This window comes from Trachemys scripta, chromosome 8 (assembly GCF_013100865.1).
Source record: "Trachemys scripta elegans isolate TJP31775 chromosome 8, CAS_Tse_1.0, whole genome shotgun sequence".
Classification (NCBI taxonomy): domain Eukaryota; kingdom Metazoa; phylum Chordata; order Testudines; family Emydidae; genus Trachemys; species Trachemys scripta.
The window spans coordinates 99,633,110-99,656,799 of NC_048305.1; the positions used below are offsets into that span (position 1 = coordinate 99,633,110).

The 23,690-nt window shown below is 41.5% G+C and overlaps 1 protein-coding gene across 2 annotated transcripts in view; it reads left to right on the top strand.

The window, feature by feature from the left end:
* FAF1 (Fas associated factor 1) overlaps positions 1–23,690 on the top strand; it is a 320,478-nt gene that overhangs the window by 292,977 nt on the left and 3,811 nt on the right. For both annotated transcript variants that reach the window (XM_034778048.1, XM_034778049.1), the window contains one exon: positions 1,871–2,086. In XM_034778048.1, coding sequence (XP_034633939.1) covers positions 1,871–2,086 — 216 coding nt within the window. The remainder of the gene's footprint in view (positions 1–1,870; positions 2,087–23,690) is intronic.

The window sequence follows — 23,690 nt, forward strand, 5'->3', positions numbered from 1 at the left end:
ATGTGCATTACTTTGCATTTATCAAAATTGAATTTCATCTGCCATTTTGTTGCCCAGTCACCCAGTTTTGAGAGATCCTTTTGTAGCTCTTCAAAGTCTGCCTGGGACTTAACTATCTGGAGTAGTTCTGTATCATCTGGAAATTTTGCCACCTCACTGTTTACCCCTTTTTCCAGGACATTTATGAATATGTTGAATAGGACTGGACCCAGAACAGACCCCTCCGGGACACCATTATTTACCTCTCTCCATTCTGAAAACTGACCATTTATTCCTACCTTTTGTTTCCTATCATTTAACTAGTTACCAATCCATGAGAGGACCTTCCCTCTTATCCCATGACTGCTTACTTTGCCTAATAGCCTTTGGTGAAGGACCTTTTCAAAGGCTTTCTGAAAATCTAAATACACTGGATTCCCCTTGTCCACATGCTTGTTGACCCACTCAAAGAATTCTAGCAGATTGATGAGGCATGATTTCCCTTTACAAAAACCATGTTTACTACCAACAAATTATGTTCATCTATGTGTCTGACAATTTTGTTCTTTACTATTGTTTCAACCAGTTTGCCCAGTACTGAAGTCAGGCTTACTAGCCTATAATTGCCAGGGTCACCTCTGGAGGGCTTTTTAAAAATTGGCAGCACATTAGCTATCCTCCAGTCATTTGATATAGAAGCTGATTTAAATTATAGGTTACAGATTACAGCTAGTAGTCCTGCAATTTCACATTTGAGTTCCTTCAGAACTCTTGGGTGAATACCATCTGGTCCTGGTGACTTATCACTGTTTAGCTTATCAGTTTGTTCCAAAACCTCCTCTACTGACACCTCAGTCTGGGACAGTTCTTCAGATTTGTCACTAAAACAGAATTGCTCAGGTTTGGGAATCTCTCTCACATCCTCAACCGTGAAGACCAATACAAAGAATTCATTGAGTTTCTCCGCAATGGCCTTGTCGTCCTTGAGTGCTCCTTTAGCATCTCGATCTTCCAGTCGCCCCACTGGGTGTTTAGCAGGCTTCCTGCTTCTGATGTACTTAAAAAGTAATAGCAACATTTTTTTTTATTACTTATATTCACATAAAAAAAGACTTTCTCACTCTGCTCTCGGCTGAGCCATTAAATATTGGCTGATTTGTTGTAGCTGTTGCAGCAAAAATGCATCCTGGTGCTTGGAGCCATTTCTGTGTGGATAGCATCTTTCCTTTCCTCCTTTAATCTAGCCTTAAAATCCACTTTTTTTGCCTTGGCTTTTTCCCTGCTGATCCTCCTCTGACTATGGCTGTTCCCACCTTCGTGTCTCATATATGCTAAATAACCTGTATGCCTCAAACATAGAGAAGAAATATCCCAATCAGAGCATTTCAGTTACAAGTATTTTTAGTAAATCTAACAAGTAGGGGTTTGTTTTCATTGTGAATTGCTGTTGGGGGGAGGAAGAGATTCCCTAGTTTCAAATGGTCAGTTATTTTGCCTAGAGGAGTACAGTTTGATAATAAAAAGTATTTACAAAAATAAATGCATGCAATGCCTTTAATTTGTAACCTTTCAGAAACCAATTGAGCACTTGACAGTTATTCTCTCAATCAAAAATGTTCATGCCTTTTTGCCAAACAATTAAATTACCTCTCTCCATCATGCAGTAAACAGTAGGTTTAATTATGTGTTATAAAGGAAGGGTTTATTTTAATTAATTGTCTGGTGGGCTGTTATTAAGAAATGCATAATAATGGTTTTGTCATTGAGACATAAAGCACAGGTAAAGTTCTGGAGCCCTGTGATTCCTCTCGGAGTTCTAGCATGAAAAATAAAAAAACTCCCGTGCCTAAGTAGTTAAATTGAAGCTAAATGGTCCTTTTTCTTTCCTCAGGCTATCAGGCTATCTCTAGAGCAGGCTTTGCCTCCAGAGCCAAAAAAAGAGAGCACTGAGTCAGTCAGCAAACTGCGTATCCGAACACCCAGCGGAGAGTTCTTTGAGCGGCGATTCCTGGCCAGCAGTAAGCTGCAGGTTGTCTTTGATTTTGTAGCTTCCAAGGGATACCCTTGGGGAGAGTTCAAACTGCTGGGCACCTTTCCAAGGAGAGATGTAAGTGAACATACCTTCTGTGAATAAATTCTCCTTATTCCTAGTTGTATGTCTCAAGATGGCATGTATGTTACAGCATGAAAGGTGAAGGTTGGCTTGGTATGTTATAACATGGTCAAGCTCCATGACACAAAGTAAGTCAGGAGCTAACATGAGAGCCCGAGGACAGAGGTTCTCAAACTGTAGTCCGTGGATCACCAGTGTCTGCGAGCTCCATTCAGGTGGTCCGCGGATAGTTCCTTCTAAGGTGTGTGCCTGGGCGGCCGCACATGAGAGAATGAAGGGCCACACACCTAATTAGTGGAACCGCGCAGGCATGGCTCTATTAATTAGGTGCCTGGACCCTGGAGAAGACACACATGTAAGGTGAGGTGGTGGCCTTGGGGGAAATAGGGGTAGATGGGAGGGGGCAGTGGGGTGAGAAGAGGGGGTGGGGGGAATTTGGGATGTGCAGGGCTGCGGCGGCCAGAGAAAGAAGCGACTTTCCCCAGCTCCAGGGCTGTGGCTGCCAGGGAGAGACGGCCCTCAGTCCCAGCCTCAGCTCTGTGCCTGTTCTGACGGGGGAGAGACTCCCTCCCCTCCTTCCTAGCCCCAGCTCAGGGGTTGCTGTGGCAGGGGAGAGAGGGCACATCCATTGCATTAGAAAGGTAAGACTACTGATATTAAAATATGAGTTGTGTGCTTTGATTTGTATAACCAAAAAACCCCGTTAATTATTATTAAGGGTTTTTTTTATATAGCACTTTTATCCAACTATTACAATAGTTAGCTAACGGTACAAGCAACATTTTGAAAGATCATTAAGTGGTCCACCGAGACTCTCAGCAATTTTCAAGTGGTCTGCAAAAAAGACATTTGAGAACCACTGCCCTAGGACATGTTATGTAAAAAGCTGTATCGGAAAATCCAGACTTTCAGTGGCAGAGGAAATAAAAAACTAATTTCTAACGCAAAAAATGTAAAGGGTCAAATTCAGTGAGGACTGGACACACACATCCAAAACTAGAGTTTGATCCAAAAACTTTATTCCCTGTTTTAAAAGAAAGTAGAACCCCTCTTGCTTAGCATAATACTCCCAAAGTTCATTTGGTGAGCAGCATTTCATCTTCTCTCCTGGACATGAAGTTCTGGTGTTCAGATTTTGTGTTCTGATCTTCCTGTTGATGTCCATTTTGCTTAATGTAATTTGTGATTTGTGACATCAGTAGAAAGGGCTCTGTCAAACTGTAAATGAGTTATCGGATACTTTAGCACACTTATTCCTACCTAAAACTTCTTTTGAAGTGTATAAAAAAATAATGACGTCCTATCTGGTGTGAGTGACGATCATTATAGGCTGAACTAACTCCCTGATCCTCAAGTTTGCTAATTTATCTGTGGTTAAACCTGCCATAGACACTGGTCACTAGCGCTTTTCTTAAACTAGATTTCTTTGGCGAGATGCCTTTTTTATTGCCTGCTGCATTATAACTTAGATTTTGTTTATAGTATAGTTGTTGTTACTACAAAAATAAAAGATAAAAGGCCCAATCTTTGCGTCCAGCTGAGCTGTGATCAGTGCAAAACCTGAGGCTGGGAAGGGGTGCAAAGATAGCAGCACAAGTTATGTCAGTCACCGAGCGGTGGGGCTTGGCAGCATACCAGCCACCCACCCCATATGCTGCGGTGGTGGTAGTTTAGCTCTGTCACCCGGGGATTGCACGTGCCGGGGAAATCCTCAGGTGGCTGGTTAAGCTCACTTTATGTCTTTTTTGCACCATGAGAGCCTAGTGTGTGGGACACTTTGCTGGGTCCACCCTTGTCTCCTCCTCTGCAGGAAGTTCACTAAGGATAGGACTCAACTCAGAGTGTTTGCAGTGCTATTTTGTAACAGCCATCTGTTGCTTCAGGATTAGTATCTAGTTTGTAAAAGTCATCTTAAATTACAACCCGCCCCAAAAGGTGTAGAAATATTTGTACTTAACAAACATATCCTCTTGAGAGCAGGCTTGATTTGTGATGATTGTGACATAACTGTGAACGGGATTGTAGATATCTGATGGCTTGTCTTGAGCCATGTCTCAAAGGCAGAAAAACTGATTTCTAATCAGAGAACCTGTCAGAAGTGGCAGTTAAGAGATGTTGAAAAAGGCATAGATGGGCTTTTATTTTGATGGTACTTATAACTGTTGGAGAGGAGAGACCGATTTGAAGTGGGAGGCGGGGAAATGCCTTCCAATCCCATAAATCTCAGCATCACCCCATGCGTGTTAGGAAGCCGGCAAACACAAGCAGTGCACAAATATCAACCTAATATCAATTCCATAAAGGGATGCACCGAAGAATGCCATTCAAACACTCTGAAATCAATGGGGAGAAGGAATGTTAAGGGGCAAACCACTTAGAGGACTTGGCAGTGTTCAGATCCTTCTCCTCCACTTCTTCTCACCAGTCAGTCAGTGATCTAAATCCTGCTCCCTTTTCCCTTCAGGCCCCACTACAGCCTGATCCCCAAGGAAGCAAGGAGTCACATTACGTGACACACAGACTAACCTCCCACCCCACCCTCTAAAACTCCACCACAATGGCATCTTCAATATGAGAGTCCCTAGCGCTTCAGAACAGCAGCCTCATTAAATGGAGAAAAGTACTCTTTCCAGTATGGACAATGTTAGGCAGTTTACCTAGCCCAGGGAATGCCTTTTAATTACAAAGTAGGGGCCCTGTTAGCTTGGCAGTGCTCTCATTAGAAGAGTATAGACATCAGTGATCTTATTGTAACTTTCAAAATAATGATAAAATTGATAGATCTCTTTGGATTTTTCAGGATGAAAAGTGCTACATAAAGTAAGAGAGGAGGAGGATTGATAAGGGAGTCAGGAAACTTGGCTTCTATTCCAATCTCTGCTACTGATTCGGTTGTGTGACCTTGGGCAAGTCACTTAACTTCTCTCTGCCTCAGTTTTCTTCCCATTAAATGGGAATACTGATATCTACCCACTTTCATAAAGCACTTTAAGAACTTCAGATGGAAAACATTACATAAATCTTAAACCCAAGATTTCCAAAACTGGGTGCCTTCATTTTAGGCTCCTAAATCATATTTAAGCAACTAAATAAATAGCCTAATTTTTAAAGTTGCTGAGCACCTGTAGCAACCTTTGGAATCAATGAGTCGGCTTTAGGCTTTAGATACCGTGGTGAGAGTTGCTATATAAGTATCAAGATGAAGAAAAGCTGGAAAATTTGTGCCTAAGTATTTATTATTATTTCACATTAATGAGTGATCATCTGAAAACTAAGTACATTGATGAGTTAGGATCTTGGGAAAAACCCAAGTAAGTAAAAACATACTAAGTAAAAACAGCAAAAAAAACAGTAAAGCAAATGAAGCAATGAATATAGGTAAAATCAAGAGATGGCTAGATTTGTGTGCCAAAAGAATGGTAGAGGAGATTTAGTGGCAGTAGGAAAGTTGGTTTAAAATAATCTTAAAGGAAGCTGGAAGGCCTTTTGCTGCTTTATTAGTAAATAAATTAGTTTATATCAATCTCATGTATAACTATGTATGGTAAAAATATTTCAATTTATGAATTTAGAAGAGTGATCTAATTCAAATATTGAAGGCATTTTAGTATCGTAGATAATAAACTCCAAGGTATTCTATACACCGGGGGTGGGCAAACTATGGCCCAGGGGCCGCATCCGGCCCTTCAGATGTTTTAATCTGGCCCTCGAGCCCCTGCCAGGGAGTGGGGTTGGGGGCTTGCTCCGCGTGGCTCCTGGAAGCAGTGGGCTCCTATTCGTAGGGGCAGCCAGGGTGCTCCGCATGGAGCCCCCGCCCTAAGCTCCGCCCCTGCAGCTCCCATTGGCCCCGTTTGCTGGCCTGTGGATGGGGCAGCATGCAGTGCCGCCTGGCCGCACCTCTGCATAGGAGCCGGGGGGGGATGGGACATGCCACTGCTTCCGGGAGCTGCTTGAGGTAAGCGCTGCCTGGAGCCTGCAACCCTGACCCCATCCCACGCTCCATCCCTGATCCCCCTCCCGCCCTCCGAACCCCTTGGTCGCACCCCCAGCCCAGAGCCCCCTCCCACACTCTGAACTCCTCATTTCTGGCCCCACCCCAGAGCCCGAACCCCCAGCCGGAGACCTCACCCCCTCCTGCATCCAACCCCCATTTATGGGCCACCATACAATTTCCCTACCCAGATGTGGCCCTCGCGACAAAAAGTTTGCCCACTCCCGCTATACATGGTAGTAGGGCATGCAATGCAAGTTACAAGATACACTCCTAAAATCTTGTGTTTATATTGGATCAACCTCTAACTCCTTGCTATGTAATACATTTCTTGTCAAGTTGTAGTTTGCATATAGGACTGTGATTCTGAAGGACTTCTTTTGTGTGGGGGAGATGGGGCTGGGAGCAGGAGGGGGTAAAATTCTCCACCTTTTAATGTGAAAGTGTTGTACTTATCTGAAAAATATAAATGACAAATCCCTAAAAGCAGCATAAACAGCATACATTGGGCGCCCTTAAAAACTTCCACCAGTTAGAAAGATTCTACTAGTTCTAACAGAATTCCCCATTTTAAAAATAGGGAATATCTCTGGAACTGTGGAACCTGAAATGTTCCCACTCTGCTTTTTAGCACGGTTGTTGCATTTGCTGGCCAACTACAAGATAAGCAACAAATACCTTGTATTGCTTGTTCTGTACATAAACATGACAGAACATGTGAACACTAGTAAAACACAACAACATTATCTATGAAGTTGGATAGGTTTGAACTGTACAGGGCACAGATCATTCACAGTGGTGTGGAATTTTGCCCAGGACCAGATATTAGACGATTAATTGTATTAAATTATTACATTGTACCTTTAGTCAGTCTGAATTAATGACCCCAAAAATAAAGCACTTGCTATTTAAGCAATTACTGTCATGGTGGAAGGTAGATCAACAATTGGGGACAAACAACCATCACTAATTCCACTGCTTTCCCTATCCTTTGACACACGAGGTGGTCATCCGGTTTGCCTATCCCTCTGGCTTGCTCTGATCTTGCCATAAAATAGAAAATGGGAGCAGTTTTTCATGGTACTTTGAAACTATATCCTTAGTGTCCCCACTTGGAAAATGGAATTAATGACACTGACCTCCGTAAAGCGCTTCAAGATGTACTGATGAAAAGCGTGGTGGTGGTGGCGGCATTATTAATAATGGTGGAAGAATGAATGAGGTTTTCATTTGGGACATTTTTTTAATGTAAATTTTCAAAAAAAGCCCTTTTAATCCTTATCTCTTATAACCATGTACCATGAATTTCAAATTGGATTTGCTTTGAAATTTACAGGGTGTGAGATGTATCATGAGCTGAAGTTTAAGTAGCTCTGTATAATTTGGGTATCCATCCCAACAGGGTACCTCAAGCTATGGGTATATAGTGTTCTCAGTAGATACCCCTATAACTATTACATTGGCAATACCTCTAAGCCTGAGCCTAGCCATGTTTAAAATGCAAGTTCTGGAGTCACTGGCATTTAGCCTACTGGCTATATTGTTTTCCCTGTCCCAGTACACTAGATAGCGAGTGCATGGTCATAATATATTTGCTCCCTAAATTTGGGGAATGCTATTTTTCTCTTAATCTGAACCATGTAAAGTGCACCAATGTGTGCGTCACAAGTGGATGCAATGATGACGATACGCTATGCTAAACCAAAATATCTGTCATTGCATTTGAGAAAGAAAATGTATTAATTGTTTCTCTATGATACAGTATCCATAATTCATAGACTTGGGAGACTTGGTTGCATGAAAATGTGTGATCAAACATGAGTGGAATTTCTGGCACTTGTGTATGTGCAATTTGCTGCTTAGTTTAGAGATTAGGTGTATGTGAATCTTCATCCAATGACTGAATTCATTTTCTGTTGTTAATGCTTCAGTTCATATATGTGTGGTTAATGAGGTTACTTCTTGGAGCTTAGCTTTCAAACATGTTCCCCTCTCATACTATCTAATTTTAGTATAAATGAAGGCATTTCACTTTATTTTTCTATCATCTTAATACACTTCGGGAATCCTAATTCACCTTGGGAATTTGTTGCCCAAGGGAGGAGATGGAGTCATACACAGGAAACGTCCCATTTCTTGTATTCATGTTACTGCTTTTCTCAAAATAACAAAGAATGTTCACCAGTGCAGCTGAAACAATACTCTAGCCAGAGTCTGAAGTAGCATGTGTGGAATCCCATTAATCGCTAATTAACTATACTCCATCTAAGCATGTAATCCCATTTTCAGTGGAACCAAAGTGAAGAGCAATCCCAAAATGTCTCCTATGTTACAGGTCTTCCAACTTACTTAAAACAGAACAAAAACAAGCCTTTTGCTCTTTACGCTATATTGTTCCTGTATTTAAATGCTGTGCACAGTAAGTCCCTTGTAACGCTCACTGGTACATGGACAGTGTGTCTACCCTTATTGCAGTTTTTTGGGGAATATCAAAATGATTTTATCAAAACACTTTATTTTGATAAAGTCAAAACGCTTCATTTCGACTTCATTATTTCAGCTTTTTATAAAGTATAATAAAAGTTAAAACAATGAAGATGAAATGCCAGTCTTTGACCTTGTCAAAATAAAGCTCTTCGACAATTTTTCATTGAAAATTTTGACAAAATCGATACATTCCTCTGACACATTTTGATTTTGTGTCAGCATTTGCTGACAGAAAACTGTTCATTCAGAAAATTTTCAACCAGCTGTAAAGAATACTCTTTTTAATGCCCTCAGTTTAGATGCCCCAACAAAATGTTGTTGAAATATTTCCACATCTCCAGTAAATAAAAATTCATTAGTTCTATCTTCCTGTTGTTTACACAGATATGCTTGGCTAACTTAAAGTCGGTATCATAACCCTACTGTAAATACAAACTTCTACACGAGTAAATACACAGATTAACCTTTTCTAGACACTACTTGTTGTTTAAAAACAGCAGTAACATTTCAACGCATTTAAGCACGTGCAGCGACTGTTACTGGGACTTCCTCACTGACTGTGCTGTCTATCCACTGACACTAAGTGAATACTAACCACCTTTATCCTTCAGTACTGCTGCCATGGCAAAATGGATGCCAAGCCCAAAGCTATATTTCACACCAGTGAATCTGGCTGCTTAGTGGATTCCTGACTAATACCTTTGAAGAGGTTTGTTTTTTCTGGCCACGTAAGTTGTTTGTGTAGAAATATCTGTATGGTAAATACAAGCTTAGCCTGCTGATTACAATGCTACGTGTTCAGTGCAGTTTTTTCATGAGATGCATGTGCAAAGGCTGTATGTATACATACAGACCTTTTTAAAGGAGGGGGATGCCCTTTTGGTATTTGATGTGAAATGTACTTGTTGGCTTTCGCACAGTCTACATGTGTTTTTATGGTTCCTTCCAAGAATCCCTTTACCCACCACTGAAACGCAGCCACCTCTTGCATGTTAACACAGCAGCTATTTAACAACACAGCAAAAAGGAGAGCTAGCCCTAGAAACATGAGCCTGCTCTTTCAGCAGTACTCGCTGACCTTTTGGCCTTTCCATGAGCCTTCTTCCAGCCTGAAAGCCCTCCACGTACCCTCAGTGATAGTCCGCCAAGTGTGCCAGCTACAAAATCCATCCGGAGCCCAGTATGCTATCACTTCTTCCCATGGAGAAGTCTGCAGAAGTCTTCCTGAGGCCTTTGTACATCTTACAGAGCAGGCCTTTCTTGATATGTTAGATCAGAAAGCGAAGGATGCCACATCCAATTGATACTACAGGGGGCAGTTTAAGTAACCAGAATGGAATTAACCAGACTGGAATTTGGCCAGGATATCAAAATTAACAGCCTGTGCTTGCGAAAGTGCTATGGCATCTTTAATGACTAACCAGAATGTTCCTGACCTTGGTTTTTCATGGTATTTGAAAGACACCCCCTCCAGCAATACAGCACTCCATAGCACCATGCAAGGGCATTGGTAGAGCTTTGTACATTCTGTGCTTACAAGTGTCCTCTGGAAATCAAAATTAAACCCTGCAGTTTTTTCTTCGCTTTCCACTTTAAGTGTACACCAGTGTAAACCATTTATTTTAGAGTGTCTTTTGCAGACAGTGTACTGGAGACTTAAGCTCTTTATTTACTGTATCTGGAAGCCGTAGTAAGCTAAGACTTCTACAGTATTTCACATTTATTTATCTGAGACATAGCTTAGGATCAGGTGGCAGTTAAGTCACTTAAGGTTATTCAAATGCATCTAAAATGTTGCTTAATAATTCAGAACCAGTTTGCTCTGTTTAGAGTGTTAAGATTGTTTAAATCCTTTTAATTAGCCAATTCCAACACCAGTTTGAAGAAATGGGGGTGGGGGGAAATCTGTTTTGCCTAAAAGCTAAAATAGATTGAATCTAATCCACACTGTACAGTGCGTCCAGTCAAGACAGGTGCTGATCAGGATTTCAGTAGTTGTAGGGCCAGGCTGTTCCTGATCATTGCATAAGGTGTATAAGGTAGGGGAGGGATCACCACCCTCCCTATGTACCTTATGTCCCCTCCAAAAGCCAGGCATGAGCACAATCCCTGGGGTCCCCCAGGAGCAATGTCCCCCAGGGCCTGTTGTAGTGGAAGCCATCCCAAAGGAGACAGGGCCATATCTCTCCCTGCACCAGTCAGTATTTCTGGCCAGCAGCATAGAGGCAAGCACATAACCTCCTCCTATGGGATGGTGTAACCTGCACCCCTCCCCGGTGAGCTGGGTGATCCGGAAGAGTTTATATGGCACTGTCAGTTCCAGAGCTACTCCGGCCTAGGGTGACCAGATGTCCTGATTGTATAGGGACAGTCCTGATATTTGAGGCTTTGTCTTATATAGGCGCCTATTACCCACCACCCCCTGTCCCAATTTTTCACATCTGCTGTCTGGTCACCCTACCCCTGCCTTCAAGGAATAGCTTAGCCATTAGCTCATTAGATAGTGTGCAGTCCTCAAAAAGACCTAGGTCCAGGAACAGCTTTAGGATTTAGCTTCCTTTCTCCTCCCTTCACCTTGATGGAAGGCTGGGAAAAGATGAGCAGGGTGCAGAAAAAAAATGCTCTCAGCCATACGTGGAAGGACTCGTACTATATTGTGCTCATATCCAGTAGCACTCTGGTACGGAGCAGCACTGTAGAAGCTTCAGTGAGGACTGCCTGCCGGCTCAGCTGGTTACAGAGCTACGGCAGCACCTTTGGCCGTTTTAATGGAGACGGGATTCCGAGTGTAACAAGTTGAAATGTCAGCTCAAATCAAATGTTACTTCACTGAGATGATGCTCATTTCACTGGATAATAGCTAGGATTGGGGTCCTTCACTGCACTACGAAATTACAGTGTGCCTGCTACTGTCACTGGAGATCATGCTCTAGTATCAAGGGGTTAAGCCATTAAAATGAAACAATCGAGACATAAAGAAACCCAACAAATAGGTTCGAACCCAGTATTTGATCTATCTTAGTTATCTGAGCCACATCTTCTGGATTTCAAATATATTTTTAAATTCACATTACTCCATTGCTGAATTTTATAAGCTATGTATGTAAATAAACCTTGGACTAATTCTGTAGTCCTGGTTAACTAACCAAGTGTTCACAGAACTGTGCTAATATAACTCATGGTCCTGAAGCACGAACAAGTTGTTAAAATAAACCTCAAAATTTGTCTTCATTTTAAGCTCTAGGACATAAATCAATGTTTTCCCAGGACAAAATCAGCTAGTGAAATAAATATTTTTCTTAAGTTTTAAGAGGCTCCTACAACTCTTTCATTTTATTGCATGGTTAATGATGCATTTCCTCTTTGTCATGATTTCTGCAAGTGGAGAAAAAATGTAATTTGATCCATGTAATCTGATCCATGTAATCTCTTCAGTAGGTTTTAATCATTCATATTTCTTATTATGTAAAATGGGAACTGCTTTTTTTTAAAAATAACACATAGGCTTCTGCTTCAGCCCCGGATGGCAGGGCTCAGGGCCCTGGGCTTCAGCCCTGCGCAGCAGAGCTTAGGCTTTCTATCCTGGGTCCCAGTGAGTCTAACACTGGTTGGTCCTGCTTGGTGGACCCCCCTGAAAACTGCTCATGGCCTCCCAGGGGGCCCCGGACCCATGGTTGAGAACCACTGGTATAGGAGATTGTGTGTCATCCTTTGCAAACTGCAGAACCATTCAAAGCAATAGAACTGCTAGGGGCACATGTTTATCAACCACTGGTCTAGATCAGCGGTCTCCTCAGGGGATGCGCAAGAGGATCCTTGGGGGTGCGCAGCAGGAGGAGCGCTTTGTTTTGCTTCGGCAAAAATGGTAGAGCCGGCGCGGCAGGGGGTGCGTGCTCAAAATTTTTTTACTGATAGGAGTGCGCGATCAAAAAAGTTTGGAGACCACTGATCTAGACTTTCCAAACACCTGTACAGAAGGCCACACCCATCTAACAATCATGCAATTCCTCTCCCTACATCAGCTGGTTCAGTCACTGAAGCCAACACTTTCCGTCTTTAACACATCTTTCTTCTCTTTTCCATTATGTAATACTAGTTTTATTTGTCCAACTACTTAGTGTAGTTTATATTCACTAATTGTAGTTTAGTCAGCTGTTGATGCTCATCTTTGGAACCACTCAAAGGCTTTGCATGGAGAAGTGTATTGGATTTAAAAAATGAGCTTTGTATATTACCAAGCTGTCCATAACTGACTTATGTGTTCAGTTCCTCTGTGAAGGACACTATCCTTTTGATTGCACAGCCTGGTGGCTTTCAAGCCCTGCCTTATCCGCAAGCTTGAGTACAGGCCTAAGGCGACTAAATTCAGGTGAACAAGACTATTTATAATCCAGGTCAGAACATTCAAATCTGTGTTAAAGTCACATGTTACCATGATGGTTTTACTCCTTTTAACGGTTCTTTTGCTCACAAAGCATGAGATGCAGCCTTTTTCAGTGAGAATCTGCAAAGACTGGGTGAAATTCTGGCCCCATTGAAGTCAGCCTAGCAGTTTTGCCATTGTCTTGTTACCGATAAATTACTTCCGTATTTACCGTGGTCAGAATTTTTGTGGGTGAATGTTAGAATGATTCTGGCTTTTCAGCAAAATTTTTGTTAACATTTCCATCCTGGAAAATAAGAGTTATTATAGCAGTTCAAACTTGGTGTCCTGGCATCAGCAGTGGCTGATAACCAGAATCTTAGAGGAAGGTGGAATATCCTCATGCATCTAGCCATCTATGCAAAGCTGTATGTGGACAGGAAAAAGGAGGCGAGAATTCCCTCCTGACCCCCGGAGTCAGACATTTTGAAAAATCGGTCTACAGAATTTGACTGTGTATATCAGGGTTTCTGAAAGTATTGGGTTGACCTCTGTGTGAAAGCGTTAAATAATTCCAGGAGAATTTAAGCCAGGCCAGTGAAGAAAAGGTAAATTATTTCTGTTTTTATGTAAGACTCACTAAAGCTAGAATCCAGTACTGAATAATCAGTACTGAATACTAACCTTCAGTTGATTCATTTTGAGTTGAGAAGTCCAAGGGGGGAATGAGCAAAAAAGCAAGAATACTTCCACTGTCTAATATTAAAATATTCTGCCCAAATGCACCATTCCCTCCCCTCTTACCCCGCAGCACCCTATTTTATAAGATGTTTGCTTCCGGGGAAACCCAAGTACATTATCTGATTGCAGGGGGAAGTATACTGTAGTGAAACTGGGAAACTCTGCTTTAGATTATAGCACTAGCCAATCTAAACTGGCCCTTTCTAAACTGATGTCTATATTCAAACTGAGGCTGTAATTTCCAGCTCAGGTCGATATACATGCGCTAGCTATAATCGAGCTAACGTGCTAACAGACACCTAGCTGTGGCAGCAAGATGGGTTAGCCACTCGAGTGCATGCCTAAGGTCCTGGGTGGGACTGTGTTCTGGGCGGCTAGCCAGTCCCACCACCTGTGCCACGGTGGCTGGGCTGCTCTTTTTAGCAAGCTAGCTTGATCAGAGCTGCACGCATACGTCCACCCACTCTGGAAATTACACCTCTAGCTCGAATGTAGACATACTTTAAGACACCTTTTATTTTTCAACTTGTGGTTCATGCTTAACATTCATTCTATACATTTTTGCACACAGGAAAAATATGTTGTATCAAAATACCCATAAAGAGCCTTGGTAACATTAAGACATTAAAAATGCATTATCTGGTTACTAGCACATGAAATGATCTCCTGCTGTTTTGGTAACTGGATAAGTAAATCCATCAAACTCAATTGCAAAAGCAGTCATGTGTACGTTATTGATTCTATCTGTCAGTCATGGTTTTTATACAGTGCTCATCACTATCCTGTCTGAGACCTTCATCCTTTGAACTGGTGTTAAAAACCCTTTTGGGGTTTTGTTCTATACAATCATAGTTAAATGCATATAAATCCCATTACTGACTAGTACTTTCTCAATAATCTACATCTAGTAGTCTAGGCGGAAGCACTATATTTTGCTAAGAGTGTCGTCTGGTGGAGCTCTCCTAGTGCTTGCGAGTCTTGATTGGATGGTCATCAGGTTTGTTTAGCTCCTGGTGGAAACTTCTGTGACACAAGGGAGTCCTCTCTCTCTCTTTCCCCTCCCTGCTCCCGAAAGGAAATGTTATTGCTGAGAATTTGAATTTGGTCAAAATAAAAGTATTGGAGCAGTGCAGAGATGGTAGTCAGCATCCAGAGAGGGATGGTATAGCATCCACATTGAGCTTCAGCATCCCCTGGTGACTGGTGCAGAGCAACGTTCCTGTCTTTCTAATGACCACCTGCCTTTCTAATTGCTCAGGGGTGGTGGGGGATGCTGGCTGCTGCCAATGAGGAGGAGAGGTAATGAGATTTTGTGAAGAAAAGGTTGGCATATATTGAAGCATTAGGGAACAACCTGTTTTTTTATTCCCTTGGCCCCTCCTTCAGAAGAATGGGTGAAATCCTTAAAACCGTGTATAGACCAGCTCTCATTTTAGTCATTGTCTTAGGGAGGTCCAACAAGATACGGGAAGTTTTATGACCTGCTGTCCTTGCCACACAAAAAAGGCAGTAATTAAAATTCACTGGGGGTCTAGCTTAACCTGTAAAAGCAAGGAAATATTATTATTTATTACATTATTACCCCAAATTACCCTTCCCCTAAAGAGCTTACAATCTAAGAGAACCAACAGATACAACGTGCAAGCAAATTAATCAAGATGGTGATTGGCCACATCTTGAAAGCTCCTTTGAATGTTTGTTTGGTTTATTATAGGTGGGGCTGGTAGCACCACCTAATGCTAAGGTTGTCAAACCTGTTTTCAAATGCTTATAACTTTACTAATCTTTTGACTGCTCAGAATGAAATTTTCTATGCTGGGCGTCTGCCTCAGGCTGAAATTTTTAGAAATTTCAGCCAAACGGTTCAACCCTTTACAAGAAGAAGGCTAAGGAAAATACATAGTTTTGCACACGTTAAAAATTTCTGGTGACCTTTTCTTAAAAAAGCTCTAGTGCCTACATGCTGTGGACTTGAAATTTGGCAGGGCGGTAGCCTTTGTGTCAGAGATGTACATTTCCTTTGCTGTCCCTGCAAAAATCTGCCCAAATTTGACCGAGTTATAAGTCTTTGAAAATTGCAGCTTACACATACTCAGTAGAGATTTGTTTGAACTATAATACGATTCCAAGATTGTCACTTTGTCCGCGTGTCACTCTGAAGCCTAGAATGTCTATTGAGTCAGTGTGAAGCAACAGAAACAGCTACAAGCATGGCTGAGACCAGTTTTTCTTCAGAATATCACCAGGTTCAATCATCACTAGGATTTGCACTAGAATCTGTCACTGTCAAATTTTTAACCTTAGCCTTTTGACTGTACACCCGTGAGCTGTACAGATACAGTAAGGCATATATCTATGCCATGCAAAGAGTCCTAGACCATTGTGATATCAGAGGTAATTCAACAAATCACCACCCTTACTCTACTGCTAATTTACATGCATCAATTTCATTAGTTGTGAGGGAGACTGTACAGATGGTGGATTACTTGGCCCAGCTGTTTTATTATTAAATCCCCTGAAGGTTCCATCTGCACTGTGTATGCTCCAGCCTGGGAAGAGCAGGACTTCCCCTGCAATTGCAGCTCTGGGCTGCTGTGGGCTGGCCCAGGTCCAAGCACCTAACCCATGTCTACACTACTGGCTAAATCGGCACTGCTGCAATCGATGCAGCAGTGTCGATTTAGCGGGTCTGTTGAAGACACGTTAAGTCAATGGGAGAGCACTCTGCCGTCGACGTCTGTACTCCACCTCCTTGAGAGACGGAAGCTATGTTGACGAGAGAGTGTCTCCCATCGATGTAGCATGGTGCAGACACCCATGTAAATCGACCTAAATTACATTGACTTCAGTTACGTAATTTACATGACTGAACTAGCATAACTTGGGGTACGTCTATACTTACCTCCGGGTCCGGCGGTAAGCAATCGATCTTCTGGGATTGATTTATTGCGTCTTGTCTAGATAAATCGATCCCAGATCGATCCCGGAAGTGCTTGCCGTCGACGCCGGTACTCCTGCTCCGCGAGAGGAGTACGCGGCATCGACGGGGGAGCCTGCCTGCCGCGTCTGGACCCGCAGTAAGTTCGAACTAAGGTACTTCGACTTCAGCTACGATATTCATGTAGCTGAAGTTGCGTATCGTAGTTCGAAGTGGGGGGTTAGTGTGGACCAGGCCTTAGATTGATTTACATTAGTGTAGACCAGCCCGGAGAGCAGTCTTTCCTCTGCTCTCAGTGACACCCCTGGCCGTATAGAGGAGGAAGCTGCCCAATTCTAATGCAGAGGGGACAAAGGCTGGACCTGCTTGGGGGATTAGATTGGAAAAAGGAGTATGGGGAGGGGAAGGCAGACTGGGACTGGAGGTTGCCAGGTTGGGGAGAGGGAAGCTAGGACTGGCAGTTGGGTTGGGAGGGAAACTGGGACTGAGAGGCTGGGTAAGACAGAGACTGGGGGTGGAGGGCAATTGGCTGGGCCAGGAGACTGGAAGCTACGGATGGAAATGGGGGAAGCAGAAGCCGGTAGTTGAGGGAAAGATGGAGATCAGATGAGGAGCTGTGGGGGAGAATTGGGACTGGCTGGATGAAGAGACTGGGACAAGGAGCTGCAGGGAAGGGGGTGGGGGGAGATATACTCAGTGAGGTGCCCAGGGAGAGAAATTGGGACTTGAAGCCAGTGGGGATGGGAAATTAGGGTTTTGGGGTGACTGGAGACCAGTCTCCAGGGGAGTGGAGACTCAAAATAGATGAGGAGCTGGGTAGAACTGGGTCTGGCTGGGCAAGGGCACCGGTGACAAGGAGCTGGTGGGGACTGGGAGTGGGATGGAGAATCCCAAGATATGACATTAGGACTTGCTGAACAAGGAGATTAGGAATGACTGGGACAAAGAGACAGCTGTGGGGGAGAGACTTGATTGGGACTGGGACATACCACTACAGCACACTCCTCTGGAGAGCATAGAGTAGAACCCAAATTTCCTGAGTCTCTCCATTCCTCTGCTGTCAGCAAGTATCTGTGAAACCCACTGACAAAGCGTCCCATTCACCTCTAGTGCTGGCCCACATAAAGAATGATAACCTCCTGCTGCTATCAGTTACTCTGTTAGCTCAGGTGGCAGAGGTGTGTGTGCTGGATCCCCCAAACCTGCTGATGACCATGTGTATAGCTATATGACATCAAATGATGGAATTCCTTGTGGATTTTCCATAACAGCTAAGTTCTTCTGAGCTAACCAGATCCAATTGGCAACAAATATTCAAAGTTTAAGCAGGAGAACTGGGGTGATTTGAGCCTTTAACCTTTCTGACTAGCCATATTCCCATCTTCCCTTCTTATCCCTTATCAATCCTATTTAAATACAACACTAGGCCTCCAGCAGGACCTTCCTTCCCTGTATCCAACCTTGCTTCTTATCCAAATCCATCTGTAGACAGTGCCATGGCAGTGGTATAATGCATCTCTCCCCACCTCCAGCCCCCTCCAAACATTCAAGGTGAAGGTATTAGCTCTCTTACCTCTAGTGATAAGGATTCAAAATCTTAATCATTAAATGCCATCAGATCAATAGGCTGGTTTCTATAATTTTTAATTGTAATATATGTTATATTGGTCACATCCATGGACAAAACACTACCCATATCTCACCATGTACAGTATCACTTGGTGTCAATTATCAGAGGGGTAGCCGTGTTAGTCTGAATCTGTAAAAAGCAACAGAGGTGCCACAGGACCCTCTGTTGCTTTTTACAGTATCACTTGGATCATTCTTACTATACATTATACTTTTATGCAAGATTAAACACTACGCAAGATTAAACACTACATACAATAATTCTCACTACATGTAGTCCAATTGAAATCAGTGGTGCAAGAATTCCATTCAGTTCAGTGCAATAGGTCATCATAAAAGAAAGAGTCATACTCTGTGAATCTGCTTCCTAAACTTCTCCCAGAACTTTGTGCAGTCTGTAACACACACAGGCTAATAGTTCATTCTAACTATTCTGCAACAATCTACACAATGTAATGATATAATAAAGGGCAAGAGGGTGTGATCTAGAAGTTAGAGCAAGGGTGTGGGAGCCAGTACTCCTGAGCAGACCTGGGTGAAATATTTCAGGCGAATATTTTATTTAACAAAAAAATGCAGTTTCAATCGACCCAAAACTATTTGTGAATTTGACATGAATAGTTTCAGCTATTCACAAAACAGCCAGAAGAGGTAGAGGCAGAAGAGGAGGTGCTGCTGCTGCCCCCTGGCACTTCACCAATCATCTTAAGCCAAGTGATTAAGGCCCTCACCTGGGATGACCCACGTTCAAATCCTTGCTCTGGAACTGACCTGAAACAGGCCTTTTCTATTTGCCAAAACTTCTGAAAAAATCCAGATTCATTTCAACTCAAACCAATTATATTTCCCCCCAGAATTGCCCCTGAACTGAAAACTCAGTTATTCACCCAGCGCTACTCCTGGGTTCTGTTCCCAACTCTGCTGCTGACTCACTGGGTATCCCTTGCCAAGTGACATAATCTCTGTGTGCTACAGTTTACCCATCTGTCAAGTAAGGATCAGACCTAATTCACAATAGCTGTTTTAATGTTTGTAAAGTGCTTTGAGATCCTTGGGTGAAAGTTACGATGTAAATGCAAACTCTTACTATTAACATGTTTAATTTGCTGTGTCCAAAGTTGCTGAAAGCCACATATGTTGCGGTGGAACTATGCTTGTAAAAATGAGATCTAGCAATACACGACTGCATAACAAGATAAAACTTGCGGATGCCATTTGGATATGTTTGGTTTTATTTATTTTTTTTTAAATACTAAAAGATCTAAGGACATCAAACACTCTGAGCAGATCTAACACTGTTTTGCAGTGCAGTAGAACCTCAGCGTTACGAACACCTTGGGAATGGAGGTTATTCGTAACTGAAATGTTCATAACTCTAAACAAAACGTTCTGGTTGTTCTTTCAAAAGTTTACAACTGAACATTGACTTAATACAGTTTTGAAACTTTACTCTGAAGAAGAAAAATGCTGCTTTCCCTTTATTTTTGTAGTAGTTTACATTTAACACAGTACCGTATGGTATTTGCCTTTTTCTTTTTGGTCTCTGCTGCTGCTTGGTTGCATAAAGGTGTGTGGTTGACTGATCAGTTTGTAACTCTGGTGTTCGTAACCCTGAGGTTATACTGTATTGCCAACTCCAACTGTTAAAATGTCATGAGCCAGGCCCCATAAACTCATGCATGAGATTTGTTCAAAAATCAAGACCTGTTTAAAAATAATAAATATGTGGTTCCTTTTATTTGGATTCTGGTGTTGCAGCGGTTAGGATTTACATGTTCAACATTTTCTCTGCAACTACAAGGGCTAGAAACTTACTTTTTTAAAAAAAATTGAAAGTGAGATTTTCAAGTAATCACATGGCCCCAGCAGCTGAGGCTGGAAGAAAAGTCCCAAATATCACAAGACTCGCTATAAAATTGAAAAACTGAACACCACTGGTTTTTGGTTTATTGTTATGATGTGTTGTGCTCTTGTGCTCTGTTGGTGTGCTCAGCTTTGTACAAAAGACAGAGGAGGATGTGGTCTCTGCCTCACTTAGTTTACAATCTAGCCAGACAGGTAGTAATATAAGTCAGGCACATATGGCCTGGAGAAACTGGATCTATGGGCAGATTCTCCGCTGGTGTAAACTGTCAAAGCTCCACTGAAGTCAGTTTTTACCAGAAAGCTATATGGATTTTGTGGGGGGAGGATTAGGAGTGTGGGGGTCGGGTTATAGCATATCTTTCTTGGATATGTTAATATTGGTTATTGGATTAAATATACATCTTGGAAGAAATGTGTTGGATCTAAAATTTTGTTTTTAAAAGTATCCAGAAGTCAGGTACATATAGGTATAGCAGCTCAGTCACTCAGTGTTTCTGGATTAAAGCTTTTTATTGTGAACAAGATGTGTAATGTTTTATTTGCCAGGTTTTGCTAACTATGATATAATATTGTTCCTTATTTGTTAACATGACAGGTTTCTTTCATTCAAATTTAAAAGTATTTTCAAGCGAATTCAGCTAAACCAGATCTAATTGCATTTATTTCTATAAAAGTACACACTCTTTATTTGTGCCCACAGTTGACCCTATTATCCAGATAACCCTTTTACACACAGAGATTATTATTTTAACAGGTAGAAAGGAGTCACTGTATTTGTTTGTGTGTCAGAGTGAAAATATAGTTTTTTAAACAGATTTAGTCCTTTACCAGGTGTGCATTTAAGTAATTTTCACTGCATTTATACTTAGGGGGATTAGGAAAGAGAGTAAAAGAACTCTTTGTGCATTTGATTCATGAAATGTATTCATGCGTGTGTAAGTAGAAGAGAGATTTGTGCTACTCAAGAATCGGATCCTTGTCCTACGGTGTAGAGGGAGGTGAAGGGTGTGATATTTGCTGCTCAAGTACGTGTTATAATAATTGTATATTCAGTTCATTATTTTTAAATGACCTTCCTGGGCATTAAGCCATTTTTTTTTCTTATCTCTTCCCTGCAGGGTTAGGGTGGGTAAGAAACCATACCTTGTAAACAGTAAAATTGCTGGTGTACAGGATGCGAATGTGTAGTAGCAGTACACGTAGGTCAGTTCAGGTGAGCATGCCAATGCTGCAGAAAATGAGTTTGGAAGGAAAAACTTTTTTTTGCTATAAAAAGATATTAAAATGTATAGAATATAAAACACACCAATGAAAGTTATTTCCAGAGAATATCATAAGCTTGAGCACTTTACTGAGCACATTATTGTACTTTAAGATGTACGTCGAGCTCCTGAACATCCAATGCTGCTCCCATCACCTTCTCCCATTTTATGTGGCGTCCCAACAAACACTAAGCCATTGGCATCGTATCAGACATGGAACCCTGATGGCGCATGACGTCAGCTGACAGGGCCTTTTATATGATATATCAACGGTTGCTCTTGTTTTATATCCCTTGGAATATAGAATAATTAAAACTTTGCAAAACCACTAAGTTATGTAAAAAGACTTCTTCATTGGGCCAACTCTATGCCCAATTTGCTTTTCTAACCATGGGATAAGTGGGGCATCATTTGAGTGTGAGCTAGTGACTTAGATTTCTCGGGATCTAAGAATAAAAAGAAAAAAGCAAGTCTTAAACAAATGTACTGAACGCCTCATTTGAGGGGAATTTTGTAAACAGTAAGGCACTTCCGTGTGTGCTGAACCTGAAGTGCCTGAGTCTCATTGAGAGCAATGGGACTACTTGAGTGCTTAGCGTTAAGCACATGCTTCAGTTCTTCCCTAAACTGGGGCCATAACGTGCAAGTTACCTTTAGATAATAAACAGGATTTCTGAACTCATTTTCTGTTCAGTTTAACATATGTAGTACACAGTAGTCTTCAGATGTATAGATTTTACACACACACACACGATGAATGAAAAACATTACATCAGAGCAAAGTTTTAGAAGTGCCAGATTTTATTTTAATGTCGTATTAATGTAACAAATTATAAAGTGAGTATAAAGAATGTTTCAGTCTTTGGAGTTACACTGTGAAATAGCCATATAAAACTGGCTAAGCAGAATAAATCTCACTGGAAAGTGGGGTAGAGACACCTGTGTTAGTGACATTTCTTACAGGGCCTTTGGTCTTTGTTGTATACAACTCTCTTGGTTTCTAATTCTAAAGATATTTGAAGTTGCAAGGTGCTTTAGCTTAGTCCTGTATTTAATCATTTATTCACCAGTTGAAGCATTTCTTTTGGTCAGAGGTGTGTTCACTAATAAAGCTTCTGTTCTTTTTGGTAAACAACATATTTACAAACCACAAATAACAAAGTAGAAGCTGCAGAAGGGTTATGGCGTGATAATTAAGTACAATGGCGACCCATATGAACAGAAAATGCCAAGGAGCTAAAACAAAGCAACAACAGCTTTGTTTGTTGACAGATGTAGGAGCCATATTGTTAGTTAATTGGGTAATGGTGTAAACATTTGCAAACTCTGCTGTCCCTCAGTGAATTAAAAAACAGCACACTGAAATCAAGGGTGAAAAGTGGCACAGGCTTCTTACTGCAGGTACTGAATGTTGCTTTTAACTAACTTCCCACGTATAAAGAAATTGAGAAAAGGACATCGCTCATCGTTGTTATTAAGGTAACTGAAGTTTGCAAACCCAAGAGTTTTGATTAGGCTGTGTATCATTAATTACACTCAAGTGAATAATAGGTTTCCATCTGGTTACAGTCTGGAGGATAGTGTTCATTAACCCAGCGCTGCTTTTCAAATCCATTTTTGCCTGATACAAACAAATCTCTCTCTCTCCACCTACATTTTCTTGCTTTTGCAATAAAGGGGTTGTGGGATTTGAAACGAGAGAGGATCTAATTAGATACAGGTTTAAACTGAACAGAGAAATAAAATTGCTTCTCTCAGGTGCACTGTACCTCTTGTGCTGAGAATTATAAAGGTCCCTATATACTTCCCTTTCAGCGCCTAAATGCAATGGACTGTAACAGAAGAATACTAAAGCATTAAAAATGCAACAAAGGTACTTAATTAGTATACTTCTGTAATCACAAACTTAAACGCACTACTTTAGCTGTTTTTTACATAACAGGTTTGCTTTCTAAGATAACCTTTCAATAATTTAAGCAGCATCTGTGCAGGAATGCATAATTGGAATTAGATTCTTATTATCTACAAATGAATTTTAATGGTCTGGTGTCTGTACAAACTATTTTTCTTCTCTACCATTCACAGATAACTCACTGTGGTATCTAAAACATAAGAAAATATATCCCAGCATTGGGAATTAAAAATATGCATCTGTATTTTTTTTAAGTTCCATTACATTCATCAGAGTGAATGAGATTGATTTTAAATCTTAGAGAATGTGCTTAGAGAAGTGATAAGCACATTTTTTTTAAAATGTAAAAATAGTTAATTATCTGCAAGTGCACAGTAAAACAGTGGCAATAAAGATTTTTGGAATAAAT